At 39.0% G+C, this 16,453-nt stretch overlaps 1 protein-coding gene across 1 annotated transcript in view; it reads left to right on the plus strand.

Annotated features, from left to right (window-relative positions):
• The window catches only part of LOC122816664 (ficolin-2-like), a 281,492-nt gene extending 265,987 nt beyond the window's left edge, over nt 1-15,505 (plus strand). The window contains exon 8 of the mRNA XM_044089619.1: nt 14,553-15,505. Within this exon, the coding sequence (XP_043945554.1) occupies nt 14,553-14,800 (248 nt within the window). The 3' untranslated portion in view covers nt 14,801-15,505. The remainder of the gene's footprint in view (nt 1-14,552) is intronic.
• Nucleotides 15,506-16,453: the final 948 nt, after the last annotated feature.

A 16,453-nucleotide genomic window follows, 5' to 3' on the forward strand; every position in this document is an offset into this window, starting at 1 on the left:
TTGACAAACCTGAACAAAAGATCTCCATACTCACCAGCTACAGGCTGCTGCCCCAGAGGTATATCAGAGGGACCTACATAGTTTTGTGAGAAATGTGATGTCAGTAGCCACACCTGTGGCATTGGTACAGGGTGGGGACAGCATTTCAGTACATCAGCAATACAAACCCTCCACAATGCTATCTTCAGGTTCTTGACTTGGTTGGCTGGCGAGGAGCTCCTCAGCAGGTGTCAGTGGGGGCTGGATGGCATGACCTCCACCTGTGGCTAGCTGGTCCCTCATAACTGCAGCAGCATGCTGATGGGTGTGACAGATGAAGTTAGTGCAACAATGTCACACCTGCTCATAACTGCGGTTATGCAGGCCGACATAGTTTACTCTGTGGATGAGCTCGTTCCTCAGGGCAGTCCTCTCCTGCAGATCATGGGCCATACACCCAAAGAGGGTTCTGTGGTGATGACCTATATAATTGATAAGTATGTCATTCTCCTGTGGAGTGTACGCAGGGAGATGCTCTCTTGACATGGTACCTGGAAGACATAAACAGCAAAAAAGGTCTGAGGACCTCATATTGCAAGGATATAATAGTTGTTAATTGACATCTCTCTCTCTCTCCCCAACCATATCTGCAAAAATAATCTGAACATACACATCAGTGAGTATGTTTACACCAAACCTACTGTTGGGACATATATCCTATTGTGCAACAAACATTGAAATGTGTTTGTATTCATGTTCCATGTTGGAAGACTATAATTGGTGGCCTATTGCTAACAATGTAACCTGCTTGCCATTGTAGTGGAAAACTGTGGTTCCATATATGCATGTGTTCTGCTTTCTATGCAACTGTTCCAAATCTTGTGTGTTGGGTTAATGGGAATATCTATGCATGCTGTTATAACTAATCCTGGACTGTGCTGAATATTACTACCTACATATGTTCTAAAACTGCAACACAATAGCATGTTTGGGAAGGCTGTTTCCAGCAGAACCACCTCTCCCACCTCATCTGGCCGTAGCACCAGGCCACAGCATATCTGGGACTCGACCTGAGACCTCCTCATCTGCTGGGCCTGCACTACCTTCAAGTGGAACCATCTCAGGGGGTGGTGCTTGTACCCACCCTGGGAGTGTGCACAGACAGGATCCTGTAACCTGAAGTCAGGTCCGGGGTCTGGTGCATAGGGAGATTTGCAGAGAATTGGGGGATCTGCTACACCACCTTGAGGCCCTTGTGACACAAGTAGAGTTTCAGCCTGCCCCTCCTGCTCAGCCCCCAGCACAGCCACCTTCAGGACTGTGAAGGTGCAGTGGTGACTGCCCATGGGTGGGGACTTCAGTCCCACTGTTTCCATTTGGGGGCTCATGGGCTTCCAATTTCCAAGCACTCCTCCCAGTCCAAGGTGTTTACCCACCACATGTGTCATATACCACCCCTGTATGCTGTCTTGTTTGTCTTCTGAACCAACCCTCTTCTTCTTCTTCTTTCAGCTTTTGCCAGTTAGGGGTTGCCACAGCAGATCACCTATCTGCTCATGATTGGCAGCAGAGTTTTATGGTGTCGAGTTGCCAGCCCAGCGCCCAACCTTCCTAAGAAGGCACACACACACACACACACACACACACACACACACACACACACACACACACACACACACACACACACACACACACACACACACTCACACACACACACATGCACTCATGCCTAGGGACAATTTGGAGTGTCCAATCCACCTACAGCATGTCTTTGGGATATGGGAGGAAACTGGAGCACCAGGAGGAAACACATGCGACCACAGGAAGGACATGCCAACTCTGCACAGAAGGCACCCCAGCCGAGGATTGAACCAGAGAACCTCTTGCTGTGAGGAGGCAATGCAAATGGCTAGACCACCATGGCTACCCTCTTGTGAACCAACCAACCAACCCAAATATACCTAGTATTCTTCCCTAACATCCTACTCTCACCTTAACAAAAAATGGGCAATCTGTTCCCAGCACAAATTTCACACCATACATAAGTGCCCATTTCACACCCACTTACAACTGCTTACAGGTGCCTTAATCACTCTGTATCCAACAGCCCTTGTTCTGGCCACCAAATAAATGATCAGCCTTTGCAAGTGTGTAACCCAGGACCCTACACACCATAGCCACACCAATTTACCAGTAAGCCATCTGAGCTGCAGATATGTGTGTTGTTTTCTCAAACACATCATGCAGCACAGTCATTCAACAATAGGGAAAATGTATGTCTATATAGGTTTATTATTGTTTGTTCGAATGTCAAAACATTTGCCATTCGAAACAATGAATAGTAAACCCGAAAAAACACATTCCGACCTGCCACAATGTAGACCCAAATGATCGTCACATTTGAGTCGACGTGGCCAAAACCATCTCATGATAGCCGTATAGGAGCTGATGTAAATTAGACTCCTATATGATAAATCGTGTTTTTGCTGGGTGGCAAGCCCCCCTGCACCTCCCACACCCCTCCTACTAATATAGTCTAACTCCGAGATCGCACTACAGTGGGGATATGGATGACTTTCCAATCCCCACTGTACCGCAATCTCTGTGCAGATAGTCAAATACACTTATGTAAATGCACTGCAGCATTCACATAAGTGTGTTCGACTATCCCATCCATTAATGTTTTGTGCACGACATTCTGATTTTCGGCAGCAGTGCTCCTGACAGAATGTCATTCGCATAAACCATAGTAAACTGTCATATATATATATATATATATATATATATATATATATATATATATATATATATATATATACGTGTGTGTGTGTGTCTGTATATATGTAGATATATATATATATATATATATATATATATATATATATATATATATATATATATATATATATATATATATATATAGAATGTGTGCATTCAGACATCAGGTCAACACTCTGAACCTCCTTCCTCCACTGCTGCACTGCTCTGCCTTGCTACACAACAGAGCGTCACATGTGGACACAGCCTAATAATAGGGGAGGGTATATAGGGACAGATTGTAGATAAGCCTATCGTAATCCTATGAAGTTTGTGCATGATACATTTTACATTACCATGACTGTTCTGAAGGTAGTGGGGTCTGAAAATCATGTGTCTATCATGACTTCATTACTTCCACCTTCAGCTATTTGCCAGACAACTATACATGTTTGGAGGACAGAACAAACACTATGATAGCTTACATCTTGTCCTTCTGTGCAGATCCGAAGAGGTGACAAGTATGGCCCACTGCCCACAGGGCCAGATGCTATGTCCATAGCAGTTGTTCAGCAGGACATCATTATAGCAACAAGTCTTGATGGCACATATAAATCTTTCAACATCATCTATCCCATTATTACAGACCAAGTACTACATTCAATTCCATGCATACATGTTTCACATACCTATTTTATTAGTGTGCTCTCTTCTGCTTCCTTGGTTGTTTTTTATTTTTTTGTACTATTCTTTCTTTTAGTATTATTATTTTTCTCTCTCTCTATCTCTCGCTCTCTTTCTCTCTCTCCATTACAGGGATCGAGCTGGTTTGAATAGGTTGCAGCATGGCTTTTGTAGGTGATGCTCATGATCAGGTGATGGTCACTGCACCAATTGATGTTCCCCACTTGCTAATTTCATGCAGCTGTGTAGTATTTCCAATAGCCAATGTCATAGCAACCCACTACTATAAATGGCTACATCATGCGGGTGTTGTCCCTTTACCTTTCCTGTATGGAAGACATCCTTCCGGTGTGTGGGCAGCAGTGTTACAGACAGCAAGTAGCAATACCTCTTATAGCAGGAGTTGTGGACACAGACCAGCTACATGTTTGTATAAGGTTCTAACCTATGGACAGTGTGAGTATTGGTGTTATATGCATTGAATACTGCTGATTTTACAGGGTTTGTGTGTACATACTAGTTTTGCATGGCATGCAGTCTGTCTGCATAGCTCTCAACTGTGGGCCTATCCACATGATCGCCAGAGGATTGGATGTTATGTTTTGTCTGTTCGCCACATAGGTTTTGTCTCTGACATATCAGTGGCATTCTCTCTGTTGATTGCTATCGGTACATGGTAACATCCATTTGTGTATCTGACTTCATATTCCTGAGTAAGGGTATGTTGCAACCAATCCTATAACACCAACAACTTTCAAAGTGTATAACAGCAATATTGCAAATATGGCCCTGTGTTCCAGCCTCTGTCCTTCACATATATACCAGGCTTTGTCCAGATGTCATGCAGTAAGAGGTTAAGTAGTGGCCTATCATTATTTAGTGCTGGCATTCCTGCTATCATTCCAGTGATGTTGTGGACTCCCACACAAATTGTGGGATAGGTTCCATATATATGAGGGCAACAGCTGGACAAAACATCTGTGACCTTGTACAGTCCAGAGGTCAGTGTATGGAAAACACTATTATATGCCCTTGTAAGACATTTTATGGGTGAGGGGTATTACATGTTTTTAACCTAGGTTGATACAACATGTGAGGGATACCAGTAGTAAGAAACATTAAGGTATATGGGTGTACATTTTCATACATTTCACCATGTGAACAGTGGTGGGCTACAGATTACTGTCTTATACACAGTTTTGTTTGTCAGTGTGATAGTGATGTTTTAATGTAATCATTGTTATGTAACAGATACATTTACATTGTGCCAACTAATACTTTTCCCCCTAGGGGTTGAGTACAGAGTGTAAACTGAGGCTGCTGAACTACATCTGTAATTAAGTGTTGATTGGTTCTTATCTTCAAGGCAAGTGTTTTTTTGACTGTTGTACTACTTGAAGGCCTGAGCCTGGACAGCAAAGTATGTTATGTTTTTCAGATTACTGTATCAAATGTTTTGTTTCAGAGATGCATTAATCAGTTATTATATATTCCAAACACCTAACTGCTATAAGAATGACATAAACAACTGCAATAGTACACAAATAAACATTTCTATGTATACAAACTTGTGTGTGGTGTCATGCCCTTTGCATTGTGTGTGGGTATATGTTTCATGCAATAATTCTCATTTGTGGGAAAGAATCAAACATTGGTCATTTTAAAAGGTGGCAAATGTAGAAATAATGGCTGTTTGATATGCTGTGCACCCTCTATATAAACTCTTCTTATACATATCTATATGTAGTAATATAGGGTTCCTATCTGAAGACCAAAGACGCATTCTGTCGAATGCGTCTTGGTTGAACTGTAAATGTCGAAAATGCAAAATGATGAAGCGGCTTTTAAGAGAATTCTTTCCCTGGGAAAGAAGTCGCTTGACCGCTTCAGTCACTTTGCTGTTTTCGGCACTGTAGTGCAATCTCAGAGTTGGTATATTTAAGTAGGGGTGTGTGGGGGGGCACAGCCCCCCACTTAAGATAGTGTTTAGTGTGTCTTTTTTTTTTTTATTATTTTTTAATTTTTTTGGGGGAACAGAGATTTTTTTTCCCTGGGAAACAAATCGCTGTTCTGGTAGTTCACTTATTTAAGTTTTCGCTGTTTTGGGTTGGTTATAACAGCATTCGATCATTTGATCATTCACTGTTATAACATAGACCCAGTAATATATTTATATGTGTACATATATATATATATATATATATATATATATATATATATATACATGTATCTATTTATATATATATATATATATATATATATATATATATATATATATATATATATATATGTGTGTGTGTGTGTGTGTGTGTGTATGTATCATTGGAATGTTTAGTGCTTCCACATTGTACACTCCCTATGGTAGACTGACTGTTCTACATGATATGTTACAGATATCATCCTGACATGGGATGGCTTACTGTTAACTTGTTGGGGCTATGTTGTGCAGAGTCCTGGGTTCAAGTCTTGCAAGTGCTGGTTATTGTGTTGCAAGGCAGATCTTTTCATAGGTTCATAGGTTGGTACTAGGCTATCGGCCCTAGGGCCTATACAAGCCTAGTCATAACAATTCCCTGGATATTTCTTCCCACAATATTTACTTCTCTGGACCCCTGTCTAGCAGGGCGATTGACATGATACTCGGGGTGAATTTCCTATCTCCCATCCAATCATCAAGGTTCCCTTTGAAGAGGGCCAAGAAGGTGCTCTGCTTGACATGTATGGGAAGTCTATTCCAGAGTATGGGGAGTCTCTGGGTCAGGAACCTATCCCTCCAGCATGTGGAGGAAGGAAAATGGCAATAATTACAAAAGATTCCTAATCTGGGCCCCTTCACTCCCAATAACAGTGCCTTTGGTGAGATGTTTTGCAGTGAGAGGTTCAGAGTGTGGATCCAATGTGCGAATGCAATACACACACACACACACACATATATATATATATATATATATATATATATATATATATATATATATATATATATATATATATATTTCTTTTATATATATTTATATATACATATACATATAAACATATATACACATGTATGTCTGCATATATACATATACATATATATATATATATATATATATATATATATATATATATAGATGTATATTTACACACACACACACATATATATATATATATATATATATATATATATATATATAGATGTATATTTACACACACACACATATATATATATATATATATATATATATATATATATATGGGTCTAGGACTATTCACTGAAAGCACATTTCACTGAAACACATTTGACTCTGCACAATTCACTGAAAACACAATTCAATGAAACACATTTCACTGAAAGTTATATATGGCCTTTTCCCCACTGTAGTGCGACCCTGGAGTTAGTATATATAGTAAGGGGGGTGTGGGGAGCACTGCCCCCTGCATTGAGGGGTGTGGGGGGTATAGCCCCACACCTATTTTAAATATTTTGAACTATATACATGGATACTTGCAATTCCAATACATTACTATTTTCTGAACATAATATATATTCAAACTATGTGGGGGGTCTATCCCCCTTACTATATATACTAACTTCAGGGTCACACTACAGTGGGGAAAAGGCTATATATAACTTTCAGTGAAATGTGTTTCAGTGAATTGAGCTTTCAGTGATTTGTGCACAGTCATTTGATTTTCAGTGAAATTTGCTTTCAGTGAATAGTCCTCGACCCATATATATATATATATATATGTATATATATATATATATATATATATATATATGTATATATATATATATATATATATATATATATATATATATATATTATACATATACATATATAAATACATTTTCCCTACTGTTGAATGACTGTGCTGCATGATATGTTTGAGAAAATATCACATTTATGTACAGCTCAAATGGCGTAGTGGTAAATTGCTGTGGCTATGATGTGTAGGGTTTTGGGTTCGAGACTTGCAAGGGCTGATTGTTTTGTTGCTGGGCAGAATGAGGACTGTTGGATACTGATTGATTAAGGCACTTTTAAGCAGTTGTAAGTGGGTTTGCACGGGTTTGTATGATGGTAAGCAATGTTAACTTCCAGTTAAATATGCTTCCAGACAGTTAGCCATAAAAGTGCTTAATCTGTGTATCCATTGCATGCTACCAAACAAACAGGGTTAAGCACGCTTACTACTGCTTAAAAGTGCTTACTCCCACTTACCCCCATGCTAATTTCTTTAAAAAAATGATAGGAAAGTGGTGAAGAAGGGGGCATGTGGAGGAAAAGACAATAGGGAAAGTAGCTAGGGATGTGCAGGATGGGTGTAGAGAAGGTCCACAGATGTCCATTTGTTCTACAGCAACAGCTGTGCATATATATATATACTGAATTTGGAGGTAGATTTGGACAATCAAACCCCTGAGAGAGGGGTGAGGGCAACAATTATATGTTGTGAAGCCAATTAGATCAGATTACATGTATCCAGTGGATATGTGTGCGAAATTGACAGCTATGTATGGGGAGAAATTTGTTTTTGGGAACAGATTGCCCTTTTTTTTAAGGTGAGAGTGGGATGTTGGGGAAGGATAGTAGGTATATTTGGGGGGTAGGTTGGGTAAGAAGAGAGACAAGACAGCAAACAGGGGTGGTATATGACACATGTGGGGGTAAACACCTTGGATGGGGAGGGGTGTTTGGAAATCGGAAGCCCATGAGCCCCCAAATGAAAACAGTGGGATTGAGGTCCCCACTCATGGGCAGTCAGTATCACCACTGCACCTTCACGGCCCCGAAGGTGGCTGTGCTGGTGGCTGAGTAGGAGGGGCAGGCTGACCCTCTAAATGCACCATGCAGCCCTCAAGCTGGCATAGCAGATCTCCAAACTCCCTTTGGAACTTGCTATGCACCAATCCCCAGACCTGACGATGGGTGACAGTTTCCTGTCCACGTCCACTCCCGGGGTGGGGTGAGCCCCATCCCCTGAGGTGGTTCCACCCAAAAGTGGTGCAAGACCAGCAGACGAGGAGGTCCCATTTGGGTCCCAGACATGCTGGAGCCCAGTGCCATGGCCAGATGAGGTGGGAGAGGTGGGTCCGCTGGGAATGGCCTTCCCAAATGTGCTAAGGTGTTGCAGTTTTAAAACATATGTGGGTTAGTAATAGTCTACACAATCCAGGATTAGTTATAACAGCATACATAGATATTCCCATTAACACAAAACACCAGATTTTGAACAGTTGCATAGCAAACAGAACACATGCATATATGGGACCACAGTGGCCATTACAATGGCATGCAGGTCACATTGATAGCAGCAGGCCACCAGTGATAGTATTTCAACATGGAACATTAATAGAAACACATTTCAATATTTACTGAACAATAGGACATATGTCCCAACAGTAGGTTTGGTGTAAACATACCCATTGATTTGTGTATTTAGATTATTGTTGCAAATATGGTGGGGGGATGTCAATTAACAACTTATATATCATTGTAGTACTCACAACTTTAGTGATGATTGCTCTGGTACAGGTATTATTACAATAACCTACGGCCTTGGTTTGGCCAGTGGTATGTTTGTAAACAGTGTATATCGCAACTGTCTTATAGCTAAATTCTACATTTCTTACCTGGTATACCTGTGGAGGGAATGCTTGTTAACACTACCTGACTGTTTCTACACATATTCCCAGATTCCGAGTTAATATTATGCACATACCTCTCAATCTCTTAATGCACACACTCTGATCAAAGCTTGACAACATGGGGGTACAACTAGGGACAGATTTTGAATATTGCTCTCATAAACTTGGAGGGCTGATAGAGTGACAGGATTTGTTTCCATACACATTTTCTGAAGGTTTTGAGGTTTGAAAATTAAATGTATGTCATTATTAGCTGACTACAAATCTGAGGTCATCCTACTGATTTGCCACAGGGACAGAGGAACAGGCAGAAAATATGAGCCAATTATCTGGGTATTCTGAAAGAATGTGCACAGTTGAGAGGTATGATTATGCATACAGCTTACTACCACTCCCATGATTCAAACCATGGCTGTGTCTGATAAAAATACAACAATTTAAGTGTCAGCAGAGTGTGTTGTTTGAATATTGCTGTCTATCTCTTCAGTGTTTTCTGTCTAAGTTTCTCATGGTTGTACAATCTGACCATCTAATTACAACAGTCCCATACAGACATTCCTAGACATATTTTTATGTAGCACAGTGTGAGAAGCAGTGCTTGACACAACAGTACTATTATGATATCAGATGTTATACCTCTCTCTCCAATGTGTCTACTATGCATTTGCATAATTTTATACAAACAAAAAAATATTATTGTTGACCTATTGAACTATATCAATGTAAAATTATGTTACTAAGCTTCTTTTTAATGCAACTTTAACTTTATGCATGTTACCCAACATATGTGGATCTTTTTGCTATAACTGCTATTATATCAATATTGTTTCAAATTGTACTTGTTTAAAAATGTACTACTGGAGCTTTTCTCCTCGGGTCTCCACTGAAAATGGGCCGCAAGCCCAGTTGGACAAACCCAGTTAACAAATGTCAATAAATAAATAAATAAATACTAAATGCTACATGTCAGCCATACAATACCAAAGTAAACACTACCAGTCCAGGATTTCAATCTTTATTGGCAGGCACAGTTTTCTTATTTGACAGACCTGTGGAGGGAATGTTTGTTACCACTACCTGACTGTTTCCACACATATTCCCAGATTCCGAGTTAATATTATGCACATACCTCTCAATCTCTTAATGCACACACTCTGTTCAATGCTTGACAACATGGGGGTAGAAATAGGGACATATTTTGAATATTGCTGTCATATACTTGGAGAGTTGATAGAGTGACAGGTTTATTTTGCATATACATTTTCTGAAGGTTTTATGGTCAGAAAATTAGATGTATGTCATTATTTGCTGACCACAATTCTGAGATCATTTCACTGATTTGCCAGGGGGACAGGGTAACAGGCAGAGAATATGGGCCAATTATCTGGACATTCGGAACAAATGTGTACAGCTGACAGGTATGGTTATGCATACAGCTTACTACTACTCCCAGGATTCGAACCATGGCTGTGTTTGATAAAGATACAACAATTTAAGTTTCAGCAGAGTGTGCTGTTTGGATATTGCTCTCTATCTCTTTAGTATTTTCTGTCTACGTCTCTCTCGGTTGTACAATCTGACCTTGTAATTACAGCAGTCTTATCCAGACATTCCTAGACATTTTTATTATGTAGCACAGTGTGGATAACAGTGGTTAATACAACATTACTATGCAGGGAATACACCACTCACAATGCCATACAATACCAGAGTAAACACAACCAGTCCAGGATTTAGAGCTTTATTGCCAGGCAGTTACATTTTATTTAAACACAACCTATATGAGACTATTGCTGTCATATTGTCTGGTTTATTCAGTACAATCCATACACAAAACAGTTTTTAGACTGGCAGTTGACTTTCTACTACTTTTATATTTATTTGGTATGACTACTACATGCAGGATTGTTACTCACCAGCCTCGCAGCCTTTGCAGCCTACTCGCATGGGCTTCCTGATTCACAGCCTGCTCAGCTGCAGCTGTAAGGGAAATAAAGAAATATTTAGCCACACCTATCCATCATATATACAGGCTGGACATTATTAAACAGTTACTGGTATGAGTACTTACACAGTGCTGGGACATCACCCCTCTGCCTTGATTCTTGGACCCACTGGTCCAAGAGCACCCTCTTCCTCCGTTTCAAGTCAGCATAGTGGTGCCTGACCTGCTCACCAGTCCAAGGGATACCAGTGGCACAGGTGAGGTCATGGGCGAGACGGTCCCAGGCTTCCGCTTTATATTGGGAGCCCTGTTACTGGCCCTGCAGCAATCTCTCATCATGGTGTCATGTTTTTTTACCAGGAGTCCTACCATGACCTTGGACTCCTGTACGCCCCAGCGCTGTACATGGAAGTGTATTCCCTCTCTGGCTCCAGTCATTATGCCTACAGTGGGAAGCTACAACCAGTTATGAGCTGTATTCCCACCTGTGGGGTTTAAATACGGCTGATTTTCCACCCTTTGCCATGACTGAACGGTTTTAAATATGCTGAGCTAAGCTAACCTACGGGCAAACCTGCTTAGCTAAGGTTGGCATTGCTTAAAGGGGCAGGTTCAGCGCTGCTTATCAATGGACAAATCCATTTAGCTGGGCCACACATTGCTTAGCAGTCATATTTACTCAATGCTTACACCTGGTAAGCAGAGCTGTGCAATGCTTAGCATTGCTTATTTTTCATTTTATAGACTATCTGCTGTATGGCATTGATTCATCATTCATTACATATTATATATTTGTTTACTGTCCCTGACATTCCCCAGTGTGCTTTCATTACATTTATTCATGTGTGATTATACTGTATGGGGCACTTGTGTTTATATGAGCATTTCACAACTTTAATGAACTGACACCTCACATCTGGATGTAATGCAGTACTCCACATCTGGATGTAATGCAGTACTCCGGTTAAAATATGTTATTTAGTAGGTAATACTACAAAAAATTGTTTATGTACTGCTTTCACAAGTAAAATGTGAATTGGTTACAATGGGGATCGAACTGGGAATCTCTGCTCACAAAGCTTATGCTCAAACCATTACACTATTGCAACACTCCTTATGTTGGATGTTTCTTGCTAATTAACTTCTTGTGCTGTTTAAGCTGGACTAAGCATAGCTAAGCAATGGGCACACCTGCACAGCTATGCTTAAACATTATCGCATTTATATAAAAAAAAAAGTTTTGTTGTGTCATTCTATCTATACCTTTCAGAATATCCCTGCTAATGCTAAACCTGTACTTTTGTCAGCTTTCTGCTTCTTGTGACATTTGTCCCTTTTGGCTTTGTCCACATTACTTGCTCTGATGGGTTGGGAAGTGTGTGCTATGTGCTTATGCTGCCTGTGTTATCCTAATAACTTTTGGCTTGGTTAGGGATGATTGTCCCTTTTGCCTTTAAACTCTTTTGCTTTCCTGATGGGTTGGGGGTGTTATGAGTGTTCTCGCTCATTTTTAATTGCCGAAATGTAATTCTGGAGTGCAGGGGTTTCTGTATTGTGAGAGGTCTGCTCTCAGACACACGCCCTGCACTTGTACACAGCTCCGTGTCCATTTAACAGCACAGGCAGTGTGCCTTCATGAATATGCAAGGTGCACTGCCGTGCTGTACAGGAATGGTCCCTGCCATGCTGGATTAACTTATTCCTGCAAGGCTGCTTGCTGAATCCCAGGGACTGTTATTTACCTACTTTTAAATGTATTTTAACACCCTGAGTAAATGTAATCCCTATACTTCAAATGCTGCTTCTTTATAAGAAGGCACTGACTGTTATGAGGGAACACAAGCAGAGCAATAGTTTATGAGATGCTCGTCATTATGAAATACATTTTCTGGATCCTATACACAACTGTAATTAAGTCACCAATAACTCTTCAGTAATGTACAAAGTGACACTGTGATGGTTTTCTCGAAATGATTTGTGATATAAGAGAATCTAGCTAAAATTTATGGGGTGTGATAAATTTTATGATAATTTTTTGAAAGATCAATTAAATTGCTGGGTTATATTTGTTGAAGCAGACAGTGCCAATGGACATATTTTTCAACATTTATTATTATTATTATTATTATTATTATTACTTGTCAAACATAAGTCTGCATAATTTGCAGTTCAGATCCATCCATCCATCCATCCATCCATCCATCCATCCATCCATCCATCCATCCATCCATCTATCCATTCATCCATCTATCCACCCATCCATCTGTAAACCCCCTTTTCCTATTCCTTCAATAATTTCTATGAATATATATATATATATATATATATATATATATATATATATATATATATATATATAATTGCAAAGGAGTTGGTATGTTACAGAGGAGATGGCACTGACTGCAGCAGATTTACACAGCTTGCAGAATGCTTATGGTCTGAAAATTGAAATTTTCAAGTTATGGATTTGTTATATGGGCTGTGCATTTTGACTGTATTTTTTTCAAGTTATGGATTTGTTATATAGACTGTGCATTTTGATTATATTTTTTCAAGTTATGGGTTTGTTATATGTAATGTGCATTTTGATTATATTTTTTCAAGTAATGGGTTTGTTATATGGACTATGCATTTGATTATATTTTATAATTTATTAGCTGTTTAATATATATTTAATATCTTTACATTTCTATTTAATACATGCATTTAATCTATAAATGATGTTTGACAGCTGGTGCAGAGGTCGAAAGCTCTGAGTGGTTAATGAGCTGCTTTCTGTGTCCAGGGTACAGAGCTTGACTCCTCCTACCTTCATTTGTCTATTGTGTGAATGAGCTAGACACTTATCCTGACAGTGCTCCCAAGTCACCACAGACAAGGGGCAATTATGCCCTCTATCCAGTGAAGATATACATGTAAAATAATGAATGAGTAACTTATAAATAGATAGATAGATAGCTAGATAGCTAGACAGATAGATATATAGATAGATAGATAGATAGATAGATAGATAGATAGATAGATAGATAGATAGATGGATCAATAAATAAATAAGCATCTACATTATACAGGTTCCTGCACTTTCTGAGTATTCCATTTTTGTTTATACTTTTTTCCACTACCATACAAGTTAATAATAGTAAATCAAAAAGATGTAGTAGCAGATCCCCACACAGTATTTTTTAATAAAGCTTATCGTTTAATGTTATATTATGTTTAAGTACTTCAATGGAGGTTTCCAAAATTAAATATTTTAATTTTAAATAGTTTGAACAAATTTATTTTGGTGTTTTGTTTTCTGATTTTTTTGGGAGGGAGGTATGATTAATACCCCCTTGCCAACAAACCTGACTTTACTCTGTGTTAATAGACAATGAAAATGAAATATTTATATGTTTAATTACAATAAAAAAGAGATGTATTAAAAAAAACTCACATCAATAATAAAAAAGTTAAACATATCATTGTGCAATAATAAATGTAATGTATTGAGCTGAATGCCCATAAAGAAATGGTTTCCATAAACTGAATGATTATTTTTCTCCTACTGCACAGGAGATTCCCTGATGAAACATAATGCGGCTGCATTTTCTACATATGACAGAGACAATGATGACTATGATGAAAAATGTGCCATTATATATCATGCAGCCTGGTGGTTCACATCATGCCATACTTCTAACCTGAATGGAAAATACCTTCAAGGTACACATTCCTCATTTGCAGAAGGAATAAACTGGAAATCTGGAAAGGGACAATACTACTCATACAAACAAGCAGAGATGAAAATCCGACCTGTATAACATGTATAACTGTTTGTTTTGAAATGGAATTTGTACATTATTCAATAATGTTTGTCGCAATTATACTTAAATGTGTGGTCAATAAAATTTGGTTTCATACAATGAAAAACTATACTAAACCAAAGAGTAAAAGAAGCAGAAGTGGAATTACCTTAGACTTAAGTCATGTCACCAAATAGATGAGGCACCTTGACAAATGTAACTCCTGCTTCAAATGCAGTATGGTCAATGATCGTGATTATGCATGTTCATATGGGCATAATGAAATTACAACAACTGAAAAGGATTCTGTTCTAGCAAATTTGAAGACTGGCGCTAGCAGTGTTGAATCATTGGTGTTCTGCCATCACAAAGAAACCCAAGCAATGAATTTATGTTCAACAATGTAGCCCAAACGAAGATAACACATGCTTAAGATACTATTTAGATACAAATAGCTGCTAGATTAAAGTAAAACTAAAAAAAGAGAAAATGCCCTCTAGCAGGTTGCTTATCCTTTAATCAGACAAGCACACTTTTTTGTTAAGTTGTTATAAGTTTTTTTGTTAACATACTAACTCGGCTCTGCTGTCCTTCCATAAAAGATCTGTAGCATCTGCTCCGGTAATCAAATTCTAGTTGCTTTATGTAGGGCCCCTTGATCCCTCCTTGTACTATCTGCAATGTCTATTATTTTTGTTTTGTTTTTTGATGAAGAGCTGTGAGTCTGGGAGTCTTGCTAAACCTTTTTCTAAACACTTTTATTGAATTATCACTTGTGACATAGGCACATTTATATTTATATAAAAGTAATCAAACTGTAATAACAAGTTAACATTTACAAATATACTTCACATATATTGCTACATATAATGTAACTTAAGCAACAATATATACATTTATTCATTCTGATGTATAAGCACAAATTCTGCATGGAGTCCTGTTGGCATGCTAGAGAATTTCTAGTGCATCATAGGTTCATAGGATGTTACTATGCTATTGACCTGAGTGTCACTACAAGCCTAGCTGTTAAATCCCAATATAATACTACATGAGATATCATCTATGCCCAAGATTTTTCTAGCAAGGGCTACCCATGTCCAGGTAAGAAGCAGGGGCAATGCCTAGCAGAATTTATGGTTTCCCACCAGTTATCCAGGTTGCCATTAAACAGGGTCATGGAGATGCTCTGCTTGATATGGATTAGAATACCTATTCCAGAGGAGTACCAACCTCTGAGAGATGTATTTGTCTCACCAGCAGGTCCTGTTTGTGTGGCAGGCTAGACTGAAGTCCCTGGAATGGGTGACTCTAGTACCAGCTGACTTGTGGATGTGCCACCTTTCCATTAGATTTGGATCAGAGATAGCCCTGTAAACCAGACATAAGTTGCATCTAAGCAGTCTATACACACTGAGTACAATGACAGTGACTTCAGTCTGTATAAGACGTGCTGGAGATCCTGAATTTTCTTAGAAATCTCTGAGGTCTCTCAAGTTGCTGCAGGTGTCTGGTATGGTACCTATCAAAGGGAGCATAATATTCAATAATAGGCCTGGTGAAGGACAATTGCAGGGGAGTTATAATCTCTTTCATTCTTAAAGTGATACCTTTGCTAATCAGGTGAGCGATGTAGAATGTTTTCCTCATCACAGTAGATACATGGTGGTCAAA

The sequence above is a fragment of the Protopterus annectens genome, chromosome 1.part1 (assembly GCF_019279795.1).
Source record: "Protopterus annectens isolate FY-2018-M chromosome 1.part1, PAN1.0, whole genome shotgun sequence".
NCBI classification, from domain to species: Eukaryota; Metazoa; Chordata; order Ceratodontiformes; family Protopteridae; genus Protopterus; species Protopterus annectens.